The 14,534-nt window shown below is 43.7% G+C and overlaps 1 protein-coding gene across 3 annotated transcripts in view; it reads left to right on the top strand.

Moving 5' to 3' along the window:
• Syt16 (synaptotagmin 16) overlaps positions 1–14,534 on the top strand; it is a 254,323-nt gene that overhangs the window by 213,239 nt on the left and 26,550 nt on the right. For all 3 annotated transcript variants that reach the window (XM_041657954.1, XM_041657953.1, XM_041657952.1), the window contains 3 exons: positions 3,792–4,045; positions 9,241–9,681; positions 12,704–12,893. In XM_041657954.1, coding sequence (XP_041513888.1) covers positions 3,792–4,045; positions 9,241–9,681; positions 12,704–12,893 — 885 coding nt within the window. The remainder of the gene's footprint in view (positions 1–3,791; positions 4,046–9,240; positions 9,682–12,703; positions 12,894–14,534) is intronic.

Here is a 14,534-nt window from a genome sequence, read left to right as displayed (position 1 = left end):
GTTTATGCAATAGTCCAGGCAAGAGCAGTTTCTTGCCCAAATGGCTATCAAAACTCCATAACGAGCCTCTTCGATGCCCATCTTCCTCTTGAAGTAGATTGGTGCTGCCAGGAGCAGAGTGTCTCATTGTCATGAAAAGTCCTCAGTTATTAAAACATTTAAAATGCCATATTCTATAATCTTTGAAAAATATGAAGAATGCCTATCTAAAATATATCTATGTACATCTAGAAAATCTTAACTAACATGACTACAATCTTGACTATTATGATTATCTATTAACAATCTATATTTCTAATTATACATTACATTTTTAAATGAACTACACAATCACAGTTCCTTAATCAAGATCAGAAACACATATACATATAACAAAATTGACCTTAAATCACTAAAACAAAATCCATATCAATGTAAATTATTCATATCTCTATCATATCCCCCTTTAAATGTAAAAGAACATTTATATACAATATTTGGGAATATGGGCGCAGTTATATCTCTCCAAACTGCTTCCTGCTGAATGGGGGCGTCGTTAATTAGGTCTTTCATGGTATAACCTGTGTGTTAGTTTCATCTCAGTTGGCAGTTGAGCGAAGCAATTTTCTGAAGATGTTCACAACAATCCTTCAGGAGGGCGTGGTCCATCATACCAAATCGGAATAGAAGAAGTGAACAGCGTCTCATCCTCTGTGAAAACAAAATAAGAAACTCCTTTCCAAAGCATCATGTCCTTAGATCCAAATTTCAAAGTCAAGGCATCAAAATATCTATGTCGGATTAGTTCAGCAGCATTTATAAATAAATATCTTTTAGCAGCTGTTGCTCCTTCCTCAGCATTCAAACAATTCAAAGAGAGCATAATAGCAGACAGTATCAAGATTCTCTGTGTATTTTCCATCTTTGTGCAGCTTTGTATTAACCTCTATTTTGTTTATTTTTACTTTTAACTCTTTGCTTTTTGAGACAGGTTCTCTGTATCTTTGACCTGAAGTAACTCTGTAAACCAGGCTGTCTTTGAACTCTCAGAGATCTGCCTGTCTCTGCCTCCCAGGCATTCGGGATTAAAGGTGTACACTACTACACCTTGAACTCACAGAGATCTGTTTGTCTCTGCCTTCTAGGCACTGGGATTAAAGGCGTGTGCTACCACACACAACAACTCTCTTCCTTTTTTTATGTTTTTTACTTTAAGAACTTCAACTTTTAGTCTGCATATATTTTTAACACACTTTAAACCATTCAGAAATTTTTTCTGTCTTTGAATCTCTCTTTACTGTATATCTCTCTTTTTCTGACCACATGAATCTTTAATTTACCAAGCAATCTCAGTAGGACTAAAGGCGTGGCTTTGCCAGCTAGATCCAGTCCATTCCTTAGCTTTCCAGCCTCATGGCGGATATACAGGGTGTAGCCATGTTTACTGCAACAACTGTATGGCATTTCAAGGTCCCTGCCAGCAAGCGAGCTTCAGCAGCCTCTGCTTGCAAATCACACGAACCGCCTGCGTAAAAGAATCAGTGTTTGCCCTGGCAGGACAGCCCAGAAAGCCGGCATTTTTAAATGGCGCAGGTTTTTTCCTGCTACGGCTGAAAACCGAAAAGCATGTGTTCAGCTTTTCGTCAACACCATTTAAGTGTTTCGTGGCAGGACCTCTTAATGAGCTGCAGGCTTTGCAGCTAAAGCTGAGTCAGGAAGCCTCTCTTAGATGAGGCGCTTGCTTGCCTCTAACAAGCAGAGCAGACCCGAGAACACAGCGAGTCTAGATGCCATCAAACAAATCGTAGCACTTTACTCCAAATGCTCTAGTCAAAAGCTCTGTCTCCCGCAGGAGCCAGACAGAGATCTCAATGGCGACACAGCCCCAGGAAGTCGCGCTTTAATATGACACAGCGTTTTTTCTGCTACTGTTGCTGAATCAGGGAATCTCTCTACAGCACGCCACCAACAAACAGCAAAAATCTGTGTTAAACTCTCTCTCCCTTATTTTTAAGCCTTCTCGGGTTTTTTAAGTGGGTTTAGTCCATCACGTTGGGGCGCCATATGAAAATAAGGGAGCAGACGCCTGAGAGAGACTCCATGCCCCGCTCCCGGCATGAAGCTCCGACCCAGGATGGACTAGGCTAGAATCTTCCCGGTAAGACCGGTTCTCACAGATTATTAGAGATGGGTTGATCGGGATGTGAGAATTAGCCTGTAAGTGCTAGAGCTAAAGGGCCAAGCAGTGCTTAAATGAATACAGTTTGTGTGTTGTTATTTCGGAGCATAAGCTAGCCGGGCAGGCGGCCGGGGTGCTGGGAATGCAGCCCCACCACCCTTATTACTACAGGGAGGGAAGGGTTTGTTAGGCATACACCTCCGCCTTGCTGTTCATCACTGAAGGAAGTCAGGGCAGGAACTCAAACAGGTCAGGATCCTGGAAGCAGGAGCTGGTACAGAGACCATGGAGGGTCTGCTCACTGTCTTGCTTTACGTGGCTTGCTCAGCCCACCTTCTTACAGAACCCAGGATCATGAGCTTAGGGATGGTAGTGCCGCCATGGACTGGGCCCTCCCCTCATTGATCAGTTATTGAGAAAAGGCCTTCCAGCTGGATCTCATGGAGGCATTTCCTCAACTGAGGCTTCTTCCTCTGACGACTCTAGCTTGTGCCAAGTTAACACAAAACCATCCAGTATACTGCCCCGCTCACTGTGTTTATGCTTCTCATGTTCTTGCATCCCAGTTTGTGGAGTATTGAGAAGGACTGGGGGCTAAAGAGGTTAGACGTCTTCTCTGGGTTGGGGATGTCAGGGCTGGAAGCACTGTTTGGGAGAAACCTGTCTGGTTTGCTTTGTCTGCTGACACTAAAGGTATAAAATCAGATGGATAGGATTTTGAGACATATGGGGGAGGAAAGGAAAGACAAGAAGAAGGATTGGAGGCAATGGGAGAGAGGATGAGAAAGAAAAGCACTAAGTTTTTTATATGGATACTGGACATTGGACCTAGGTCCCTGTACTTACAAAGCAAGTGTTTTATCAACTCAGACATTCCAAGACTTGGTTTAATACTTTTATCTTTCTTATTTATTTGTTTGTTTGTTTGGGGGGGATTCAAGACAGGGATTCTCTGTATAGTCTTGACTGTCCTGGCACTCACTCTGTAGACCAGGTTGGCCTTGAACTCACAGAGATCTGCCTGCCTCTGCCTTCTGAGTGCTGGGATTAAAGATGTGCACCACCCACCATCTGCCATAGCCATTCTTTATATTAATAATATTAAGGAGTAAGAAGTATTAAACCAGGGCTGTGGGGGTGTCTCAGGTTATAAAGAACTTGCTGTGTAAGAACAGAGACCTGTGTCCAATGTCCAGTTCCCACATAAGAAAGTGCAGTGTGGTGTTGTATGCTTGTTATTCTAAGGATGGGTCAACCAGTGTAACTGAATTGGCGGTCTCTTGGCCAATGAGAAACCTTGTCTTAAAAAAGGTGGATTGCATTCCTAACAATGACTCCTGATGTTGTCCTTCAGCTTCCACATGCATGGCCACGCATGCATGCCCACCAGCAAACACAGATAAACATGCATGCATAAAGTATTAAGCTTACTTATTTCACATAATAAGCTAGTAGTCCTTTTGAGTACAGGGACAATGCTTATCCATCATGTGGGCAGTATTGTCTTTGTAGATGTTATTATTATACGTTTTGTTGCTGTAGTCTTGACTGTTGTAGCTACTATTGTTCAATTTCTCTAGCTCAAAAGATATGAAATATAATGTATTTGAAATGGTTTTTATTGCAAATTTAGATTTGGATGGAACCAGCCAACTCAGTTATTCTGAGATTCTGTCTTACGAAGATCAGCCCATCACTACCCTCTCACAGTCTCCCTGTGAGAGCAGAGACACCAGACACCATGGTCCTTGTCATCAAGAGACTGGCGTGGTCCGAAGCCTCAGTCGTCCTTGTGTGGAGAGCATCCTGGAGGCGGAGACCGTGTTTACTAATCGGGGCTTTGAAGATTCCTATGCCACTCACAGCTCCTCTGTGTGGAGTTCAGAGGCGAGTTGTTGGCTTTCTTTCCTTTTTTGGCAAGTTTTTTCTATCCTTTGTTTCAGTACCATGCACTCACTCTTTTCCTCCCCACCCCATTGGATATCTCCAGACAAGAAGTATTGCCTGCTTAGAAACCCTATTTGTCTAGGTGACCAGAGTCTCTGTGAATGGCAATAAAAGAATCACAGATACATTTTTTCAAAATGGAAGGAGAAAAATAATATGGTTGGCAGAATGGAGAAGAGCTGTCAGGGAATAAACTTTCATGGGGTTGTTCTCATAAAAAGGGGCTTGCAGATCTTTGGAGTGCCTGATTGCTTTCCTTTGTGGAAAAGTGGATGATGTTCTATTTCACCCCAAATCTTCAGCTTTGATTGCTAAAATAAAAATTACTGGATAATTTAACTAAAGTAAATGTCTCTCAAAATGAAAGTCCACATGAAATTGTAATGAGGATCCTTGTAGATTTGAGTTGAGCTGAAGGTCTAGGAGGTAGCAATGAGGGTAAAAATTCTCTGGCCATTGATATTTCTTTTTGTAATAAACATTTGATGGAAGATGCAACTTATGAATCTATCTTTCAATTAAAGCTTGTCTATTATGTCGGAGTAGGACTAATCATGACAACAATGGCAGCCATGATGGAGAGGGACCCCAGCTACTACAGTGGGGGGTTTTACAAACATTGTTTTATCTCCTAGGCATTTCTGATTGTTCTTTGTGAGCTCCTCACATTCTATGATTCCCTGATACTAAGAAGAATTAGCTAGTGGTATTTAATATCTAATTTGAAATCAATTTAGATAAACATTGAGTAGTCAATATTCATATGACCCATATGATGTATGGAGATGCAAGTATAGAATGAATTGATTACGACAACCAGAGGAAATAAGTGTGTGGTGGGGGCGGTAAATCTCTCTAGAAGAACCCAAAGTTCACCATGAATAAATGCTTAAAGAAATGCAAAAGAAAACTGTAGAAGATCATGTTCCAAAGCCTTGCTGTTCTCATGTTAGTAGGAAGATGTAGGATGTGTGTAAGAATTCCTGTGTGCACATGATTGCATGCGTGTCCTGGCTTCTCTGTGAGGCTGTTTCTGCTGAGAGCCAGAAATGGAAAGATACCTGGTTTATGGTTTGTTAGAGCCTATCCTTACCACACAGGCACCCACAGCCACTGGCTTTCCCCAGTTTTGTTAAAAACCAAAAAAAAAAAAGACAGAAACAACATGCAAGTCTGCTCTCCCATGGTGTCACTGCTCAGCGTCAAATCGAATCCCACACAGTATTTAAAAATATTCCCTTTGTCTCCCTCGCTGCAAAAAACAAACCAGAACTATTTACCTGCCCGCTGATAACTCTGTCTCCCTGATAATGGTGCCTTTAGGTTTGGGCTTGCCTTCTCCACATAACCTCCCATTTCCCTGCCTCCTGGTGCTTTAATAGATGACTTATGCCGAGGGAACTGAATGTTCTCAGACTCCAAAAATACCCAGACAGCTCCGTGTGCGCCATTCAACCTCCTATCTATTTTGAGACAAAAACTGTAATTTGGTGCTCCTACTGTAGAACTTCAGATCCAGCCCAGGCAGTTCCCGTAACTGGCTGCTCTGCAGGCGTAGCTTGCCTCTTAAGCATCGATTTATTTGTCTCTTAGCTGTGTTAAGAACCTTGTCTTCCCTGGTGTATCTGGCATCCAGAACGTATCGTGGATCCATTTACTTTGGGCCACAAGATGACATCAACACCATCTTACTAAAACAGGAAGCCTTTTCAGTTTGACAGAAAATCTTTAAACTTACGGGGGTTTTTGACAGTTTGATGCAAGCATTTCCACCTTAAAGGGGAAAATCAGGACCAGGGGAGCTCAAGGAATCATTTATTTCGTCTCAGAAGGAAAGCACTCACGCGGTGTGGCTACCTGTTATGATCATGGATTTTCTAGTTTACCCTCAGTTGGCAAAGACCATTGACTTTCTCCCGCAGACCTAGGGCTTGGTAGGAAAAAAACGATGGGAAGGTAGCTGGCAATTTCAAACGTACAGAGAGAGCCAGGTGTCCCACTTTTCTTCTCTGCTTTCTACTGATTAATTGGTTGGCCTTGAGAAGTTAATTAAAATCTGCCAAATGGGGATAAGAAGGAAGAGAGTTTTACCTTGCAGGAAGGTCAAACAGATTAGCAGTATTAACAGTACCCATACAAGGAGCTCCTTTGGTGGCCCGGTGATAGGTAATGTGTGTTGAAATAATTAATTGCTATGAAAATACAAACCTCCACAAATCTCTGTCTCAAATCAACCCAGGGAGAGGCCACGAAGCCCAGTTTTCATGGGCAATACCTGGGATTGGCCCACTGGGAGCCCAGCTGCTGCCCAGGGCTGTGCTTCGCCCAGAGCTCTCAGAGCAGTTGCAGCAGAGCTCTGCCCAAGACTCCTCAGATGCCTGCAAGTGCAGGGAGTATCATAGGTAACTTGATGGATGTGCGGGGAGATCCTTACCACCAGGCCGTTTTACCTTGGCATGGGAGTAGATGATGAAGCCAGTGACTCCTGCCTAATGTCAAGAGCAGAGACCTGAAATAGAATGTCAGGTCATTATAGTACTGTCATCCAGCTTCCATCCCTGCTACCTTCCATCCTCGTCTCACACACCTAATGCACATAGGAGCATCTACAGTGAAAAGTTTGGCAGCAAGAAGTAGGTCATGCGGCTTGAGATTTTGACTATTCAATACTAGGTAAGGTACGCTGTGACCCTGGGATTGGAAGGGTATTAGACACAGAGCCCATTTTAGCTTTGGTTTCCTTTCCCATGAAATGAAGATGCTAAAATAACAGCTCATTAGGCAGATATTAGCATCAGAAAGCACAGTGTTTCCTAGTTGGGTTCCCCAGTAAGACAGAGCCAAAGGTAAAGGCTTTTGTTCCCTACCTTGCTATTGAGCGCATTCTCAATAGATGAGGGAATGAGGGGGAGGGAAGAAAGAAAAAGGTTATGGATGAGAATGTGCCATTGAGTTGGCCACCACCCAGGATTACCAGTCGCTTTATCTCGTGGGACATACTTCATGAAATTATAACCTGCTCTCTAGTCATCTTGCCAATGGGAAAAAGTTTATTGCATGGAGTATTAATGAGGGTACATGCTGGCATTTTGAAATATGGTGGGAACCAGAATACTTTCTAATCTTTGGTACCAATGGACCAATGATGAGAACTGAGCGTTATATTTTATGAAAAGAAGCTAAGAGCTTGCTGGGTTGTGCGAGGCTGCAGTTTCTTAGAGCCCAGGTATGCTGTGCCTGTAGAGGAAAATGGGACAAGATTTGAGTTCAAGGAGAGTTGAGGTGTGCAAGAACTGCCTTTTAAAGTCTATCACAGAGTTGATGTGGTACCCGACATTAAGAACTTAAAAGAGGCTAACTATTATGATTCGCATCTAGGCAACCCATGTAGATGATCAAGAGTACGTTAAACTAGATAGGAGTTTTAAGGGGAGACAGGAGCTTAAGAAAAGATTCTGCCTTGGTTTTTCAGTTAGCCTAACTCCTTGGAGACTCGCTTCTAATATTATATATACACTAGTCGGTTGTATTCAGAAGTCTCTATAGCAACGACTGCTATCACTTGAAACAGAGTACCTCTGAATAGAAAGGCTCATGCATGATTGCATGTGCAAGGGAAAGGATAGAAGAAGCTTCCCTTATTTTTCAAGAAAGCTGAATTTTCTTGGCAGGGTAATTTGAATCTTAAAAATGAAGGGCATTTATTAGATGTCTCCGATATGTCAAGTGCACAGCATCCCTATGTAGTGGGTGTCATCCTTATTTTACTACTGAGGAAAAATAATGGAAAGTATTAGGTGATTTGCCCCGTGTTATGGAGCTTATAAATATCTAAAGACCTTACATGTAAAGAACATTTGGTTCTACAGCCCCGTGTGCTTCCCCTATGTTCTGTGGATGAATGTGCATATTGAGGTATTTTATTGTAATTTTTTGAAGCAGGCTCTGAATTAGCAACCAACATCTAGAGTTCAATTCCATAGATAAAGAACTGATTTACTTTAAGAATGGGTTCACAGTGACACCTCTTTAGTTATAGGTAAGACTCGGGCCCTCAGGGAAAAATTTAAAAAAATATATTGATGTAGTGATTTGTTGGTGTTGTGGTCATTACAGTAAATTGTGTTCAGTTTAGTTTTCCAGTAAGGGCATCAGATATGAATAGCTATGTTCAAATTGATGGCCAAGAGTGGCATTCTGTAACGAGAGAAGCATCCTTGAAAAGAGGTAACTCCATGCCACTGTAGGGAATAGATACAGAGTCTGGTGGGAAGAGGAATTTTCATTTTTACTAAAACTTCCCAACCCTACATTCTTATGTAGGCATATACTAATGTACACTCTTCAGTTTGGCCAGGACCCAACAGAACCAGTGACAGAGTTAGTATTTTAGTCCAGGTTTCCTGGCTCCAGGAGTGCTTTCTGCTGACTGCTGTGACTGATCTCTTTAGCCTTTCCTTTGAATGATCTGCTTAGACTGGGCTCGCTGTGGCCAGCATCCCTGGCAAGCATCTCAGAAATGCAGTCTCTGGCCCTAGCCCTTGACTTAATGAAGATCCTTGAGTGACTCAGCTGGCCATTAGGGGAGAAGCTCAGCTGTTAGTCTTTTCTCTCAGGAAATTTGAAAACACATTGAAAGATCAGTTGTTTGAGGCCCTACCCTGCCCCCCACTGGGATGTTTGCCCATGGGAAGTTTCTGATTCGCAGACAGCAGTTCCAGGCTTAGCAATTACTCCCTGGGACTCAAAAGTTGCCTGTTGGCATTTACACAGTTGGTAGTTGACTTAATTAGGGACTTCATATCTCAGTTGGCTTCAACCATAGCGGGCACTTGTACTTTTTCGTGAGGCAGTGCACATTAACGCAACTTGAAAGATGTGTCTCATTCATTTATTTAAAAAAAAAAAATCCTCAGAAACTTATCCTATGCCAGGCACTGTGTTCTCCATGAAGTCACAGTTTGGAGAGAGGGGCTTAGCACTCAGACCTTTCCTAACACAGAAGAAGGCCCTGTGTTGGAAGTCAGAAAGCTTGGGAGGCAAGGAAGCTCCAAGAGGCAGCGACCTGCTAACATGCTATAAGACATCACCATTTCCCGTCCTCATTTTTTGGTTTTCCCCTCTGCTTGTAACAGCAGCAGGATGGGACCAGCCTGCAGGTGCCACCCAAGCTCTTGGAGCCTATCTCAAAATGCGGTTACCTAGATATCGTCTTTGAATATAGAGCCGTAACCCAGAAGCTCACCGTGACCATTGTGAGAGCACAGGGCCTTCCAGATAAGGACCGGAGTGGTGTCAACTCCTGGCAAGTCCATGTAGTGCTGCTGCCCAGTAAGAAACAGAGGGGCAAGACTAACATCCAGAGAGGGCCCAATCCTGTCTTCAAAGAGAAGGTCACCTTCGCCAAGCTGGAGCCCAGGGATGTGGCTGCCTGTGCCGTCCGATTCCGCCTCTATGCTGCCCGTAAGATGACCCGAGAGAGGATGATGGGAGAGAAGCTGTTCTGTCTCAGCCACTTGCACCCAGAAGGGGAAATGAAAGTGACTCTGGTTCTGGAGCCAAGAAGTAATATAAGTGTGAGTATATTAAATGGTGCTACTGCTGGTGTGTTGTGTTCAAAGACCTGGGGTTGCCAGCCCTTGATTTACAATGTTCGGCTTGTGGATTCATAGATGTTAATTTAATTTTACATTTGGCTCTCCTCCTTGTTAGCAAGCCACGTTTGTGCTTCAGACACACTGGGTCTTCCAAGCCTGTCATCTGGTACCTTGATGGATATATTCTCCACCCATTTTGGGAAATGATAGTGGCAGCACGGTAGAAGGCAGGGGAAGACAGGGAGAGGCTTTTGACTTCATGGATAAGCATTCCTACTCCTCCCATTCCCAGGATACATTATAATAATTCTCAGACATGGTACTCTTTTGCTGTTGTTTTCTTGAAACAAGAGTCTTACTACGCAGTCCAGGCTGGCCCCAAATTCATCTGTAGCCCAGGATGCCCTCCAATTCAGGATTCTCTTGCCGCACCTTCCCAAGTGCCAGAATTACAGGTGTGTATGCCTGAACTTGTTGAGGCAAGGCTTTCAACAAGCACTCAAAAACATCCTACAACAGCCACCCTGAATGCCTGACACTTCCAAGACCTTCCGTTCTTATGACTGATCTCCTACTGTGTGTCTTACTCCTAGGGCTTCAATAGCTCGGTGGTCTGAGAGGTGGACGGCCCCACTGCTGCTTTTGGTTATCTGTCATGCGATGTGAAGAGCTCCTTCTACAAAACTGTGTAGAAAGAACAGGCAGTTGTGGTTAGTCAACCAATCAGTCATCCATCCGGAGATGTTTCCTGGCGTGTGCTACATAAGCCAAATAGCTTACAGAAACAAGGCGACAGCTATTATCCCTTAGTCCAGTGGAGGAAGGTGTTGACAGGCAGGCCTTGGTAAACAGAGCTCCACAGTCTAGGGCTGGCTTTGAATGGCCAGGAGAGGGTTCTTTTGAGACAGTGAAAAAAAAAGAAAAAAAAAAACCCGAAAGGAACCCACATAGCTCAAACAATTGAGGGAACAAGACTGGTGACATGCGTGGGTGGATGTTCAAGACTAAGGGAGGCACACACAGGCATTGTGGAGGAAAAAAAAAAGCGTTCCAGGAAGGTCCATCCGTCTGAAGTTCTAATTCTGCCTGAACATCTTTATATTGGAAACCCTCGTTTTTGCCTCTCTAAATCTGTGCCACCTACTGTCTCCTGAGACCCGCCTGCTGGCAAGCTCACCTTTCCAGTCACCAGCTCCAAAACTGTAGCGCTCACCCATGACCTCTGAAAGCTGTGCTTTCTCTTTAGATATGAGCAGAGCCTGGCTCTCTGGTGGGCTAGTGGAATAGTCCCCCGCTGGTGGCCTCTAAATCTCTGCTGTTTTCTGACACAAGGGTTAGAATGAGCTCAAGAAAGCACGAGCCAGATCATGTCTCATGCCTACCCAAATCCTTCCTTTACTTCAAATCATGAAAACGTACAGAACAGAATTCAGAGAGGAGTCAAAAAGAGACCCTGCACTGTGAGGTCCAGGCATGAGTATGGCCACACCCATTCCTGTCAGTGCCAGACTCTGGATTGGGGGCACAGGCTGATGGGGAGAAGGAGCCAGTCTAAAGGAGGAAATCATCTCACTTATTATCTATGGTTGAGCATGGTTATATGCCAGATATGCATCTATGCAGGAGGGGCTACTAAGTAATAGGCACGGATTTAAAAACTTGGTAGGGAAGCAGTCCTATGAGAGGCACCACAGTAGAGGTTTCTGTAGAGGTACAAGGATGGGGATGGGTACCCTTCCTCCCAAGGATGCAAAGGCTTCTTTGTTGTACTTCTAACTTCTGGGCAAACAAAGCCTGTAAGGCCCCCGTTGAACCCCCTAGCCATCCTGCTTACAAATCATGATCCACGAAAGCTCGGACGCTCTTACAGCTATTTGGCTTATGTAGCACACGCCAGGAAACATCTCCGGATGGATGACTGATTGGTTGACTAACCACAACTGCCTGTTCTTTCTACACAGTTTTGTAGAAGGAGCTCTTCACATCGCATGACAGATAACCAAACACACATGATTTGGTTAAGATGATGCCTTCCCTGGACATGCACAACATTTGATGCCTTTTATTGTTCTTGCCTATTGGGATGCTGGCAGGAAGTTTTAGAAAATAATTTCAGATACAGATCTGAGATAAGTCCCAAGACATTTGTGTCCCGCAGAGGAAGTGGTCTGCTAGACGGACCGCTGGCTTACTCTAGCCAGGCTGATGCTTGCTCATGCTCCTTAGTGAAAATCAGTGTCTTCATCTATCTTGTTCTCTTTGTGATGTGTCTGGTGCATAACAATGGCACTCAGAAGTGTGCACATGAATAAACATGAGAAAAAACCCAGGCTCTCTCCTCGGTTCACCTGCTGCTGCCTGGGTCACCAAGATCCACAGTCCATGTATCTGATCCTCTACTGAATATCGGATAGGAAAAGTTCTCACTTCCTGTGTAGCTTTTTTTCCATAGGAGACAAAAGTTCCTATATGGAATACACTTCCTTAGCAGCTGAACCAGACACCAGGTGTTTCATATACTGGCCAATACCCAGTGGCCATTTCTTTTACCTTTGAGACAAAACATCTTCTGTATTGCCTTATTCATCAAGAGTGAAGAGAACAGAGTTAGAGCTCAGGCCTGGAGTGGGTAGGTTCCACAGAAACATTCAGGAACAAATTACACAGGAGGGAATCTTGGCCTATATTAAATGTATTATTCACACCCCATGTATCTTTGAAGGTTTGATTTACACTAGCAATAACATCTTTGTCCGTTCTCTTTTTAGAGAGGAAATATTGAATGGAGAGCACTCTCGGAATAAATATGTCGGCTAGTACCACAGGCCATCTCATACATGGCTGCTTTTCCCAGCACATTGTAATTCACACGGAGTGCCCAATAGTAGTCTTTGGCATCCATTAAGACCGGGTCACAATTTCACCAAACATAATATCAGCTTTCTCTCACAGAGAGGGGCGAAGCACGGGCCAATGAACTCTTTGTGTTCTTCCCCTCCAGAGTGGAGAGTCTCCGCTTAGCCCATCTGTGGTGTCTCACAGTGACAGTGCTTCATCCACACAGTCCCTGTCTCATGGAGGGGTGCCAGAGCTGTTGGTGGGACTGTCCTACAATGCCACAACAGGGCGATTATCTGTGGAAATGATCAAAGGCAGCCATTTCCGCAACCTCGCTGCTAACCGAGCTCCTGGTAAGTACGTATCTGCTGCTCTAGCGCTGGCATCTCCAGAGGCAAGGGAATTCATCTTAATTCTTCATTTTTTTTATGGTAAAAAAATAGACTTGGTATGGCTTGGGCATGCTTTCATGAAGCAATACCTCTGGCTTTCTTAATGGCTTCTATTTAATTAGAAGAAAAACTTCTACACTATCTAAATATATCTTGACGTGATTTAGAATGACGTGTGTGTCTATATTTCCAGAAATGTAAGATGCATGGGAATTCAAATCTGCCTCGTACAGAGGCACAACCCTGACTTTGGGGGGAGGTAGACAACTGTGCTTTAATTCCAGCTCTATTGTTACCCATCACTTTGCTCTGATCTTGCACAGTCAGTTTCCTGAACTCTTCTTGACTCACCTGGAAAAACTATTAACCAATACCTTCCTGATAGGAGTGCTGTGATATTTAGATAAGTAAATTTATATGAAGGACTTAGCATAGTGCTGCATGTACATCGAGCACACCGAGATGTTAGTAATGGCTATATGGCAAAGGGCATAGATCAGGGGCAATGCAGGAGACTGATGACTTCTGAGGACACTGTTAGGAAGAAATGCTCGGGACAACCCTTTCCTTCCCTTGGATGGAAGTCAGGGTTCAGGAAGAGTAAATAATCACTGCTACCAGTTGCTTCAATAGCCCTTCAAACTAAGAAGTTGGATTATGGACATTGAAATAATACTGTTACAAAATTACCTCATTTTTAAAAAGATCTTAGTTGCCTGATAAAGAAGATTTGGAAGATAAACTTTGGCTTTTGGGACCTTGTGTAGATACTTCTAATTAGAGGAACATAATTTGCATCTGGAATGCTAGCTGCAAGAGAGTCCTAAATACACTACAGAATTATTTCTAGCCTCTCCTGAACAAGAAGGTGAATTTGAAGGTGGGAAAGTAGAAAGGAAGGAATCTGCTGCCCAGGGGAACTAGAATCTCATTAACAGAATGACAAAAATCAATACAATGCTGACAGTTGATGAGCCTTGGCTTCACGTGGGAGATCGAGGTGAGGAGTTCCTATAGCTGAATCTGAGACTTTCTTTTCCCCTACCCTTCTGCTGCGCTGTAGACTACCAAGCATCTGTTGTAAGTGGCTATCTTGCTAGCCAAACTTTTAAAGAGAACTAAGGGGGCTAGCTCAGCTAGATAAGTCATGGCTTTGTAAGTACGAACACCTGAGTTCAGTCCACATAGCCCATGTGAAATGGTGGGACACGCGTAGCCTCAGCACTGGGAAGGAGGAGACAAGAGGATCCTTTGGGCTTGCTGGCCAGGCCATCTAGTATAGCTCAATTGGTAAGTTCCAGAGCCACGAGAGACCCTATCTAAAAAGAGGTATATAATGTTCCTGAGGATGAAAGCCGAGGTTGTTCTCCATCGTTCACATTAATGTGAACATACAGATGAACTTGAACACACACAAGTAAACATACTCCCCTCGACACACATGCATTAACAAACTGTGTTAAAGCCAGCAGAGAAAGCCCCACATCTCGGGGGAGTGGTGTAGACTGGGCAGTGTATAATCCACATTCCATGGCACCATTCAGGTAGGTGAGAGCTTTTTAGAATGTACAATAGGTACTGATTATTAACTGTAGAGCTAGA

The sequence above is a fragment of the Microtus oregoni genome, unplaced genomic scaffold, assembly GCF_018167655.1.
Source record: "Microtus oregoni isolate MIOR12 unplaced genomic scaffold, Mior012 000009F_ref0000495, whole genome shotgun sequence".
In the NCBI taxonomy this organism is placed as follows: domain Eukaryota; kingdom Metazoa; phylum Chordata; class Mammalia; order Rodentia; family Cricetidae; genus Microtus; species Microtus oregoni.
This window is presented reverse-complemented; position numbering and strand designations above follow the sequence as displayed.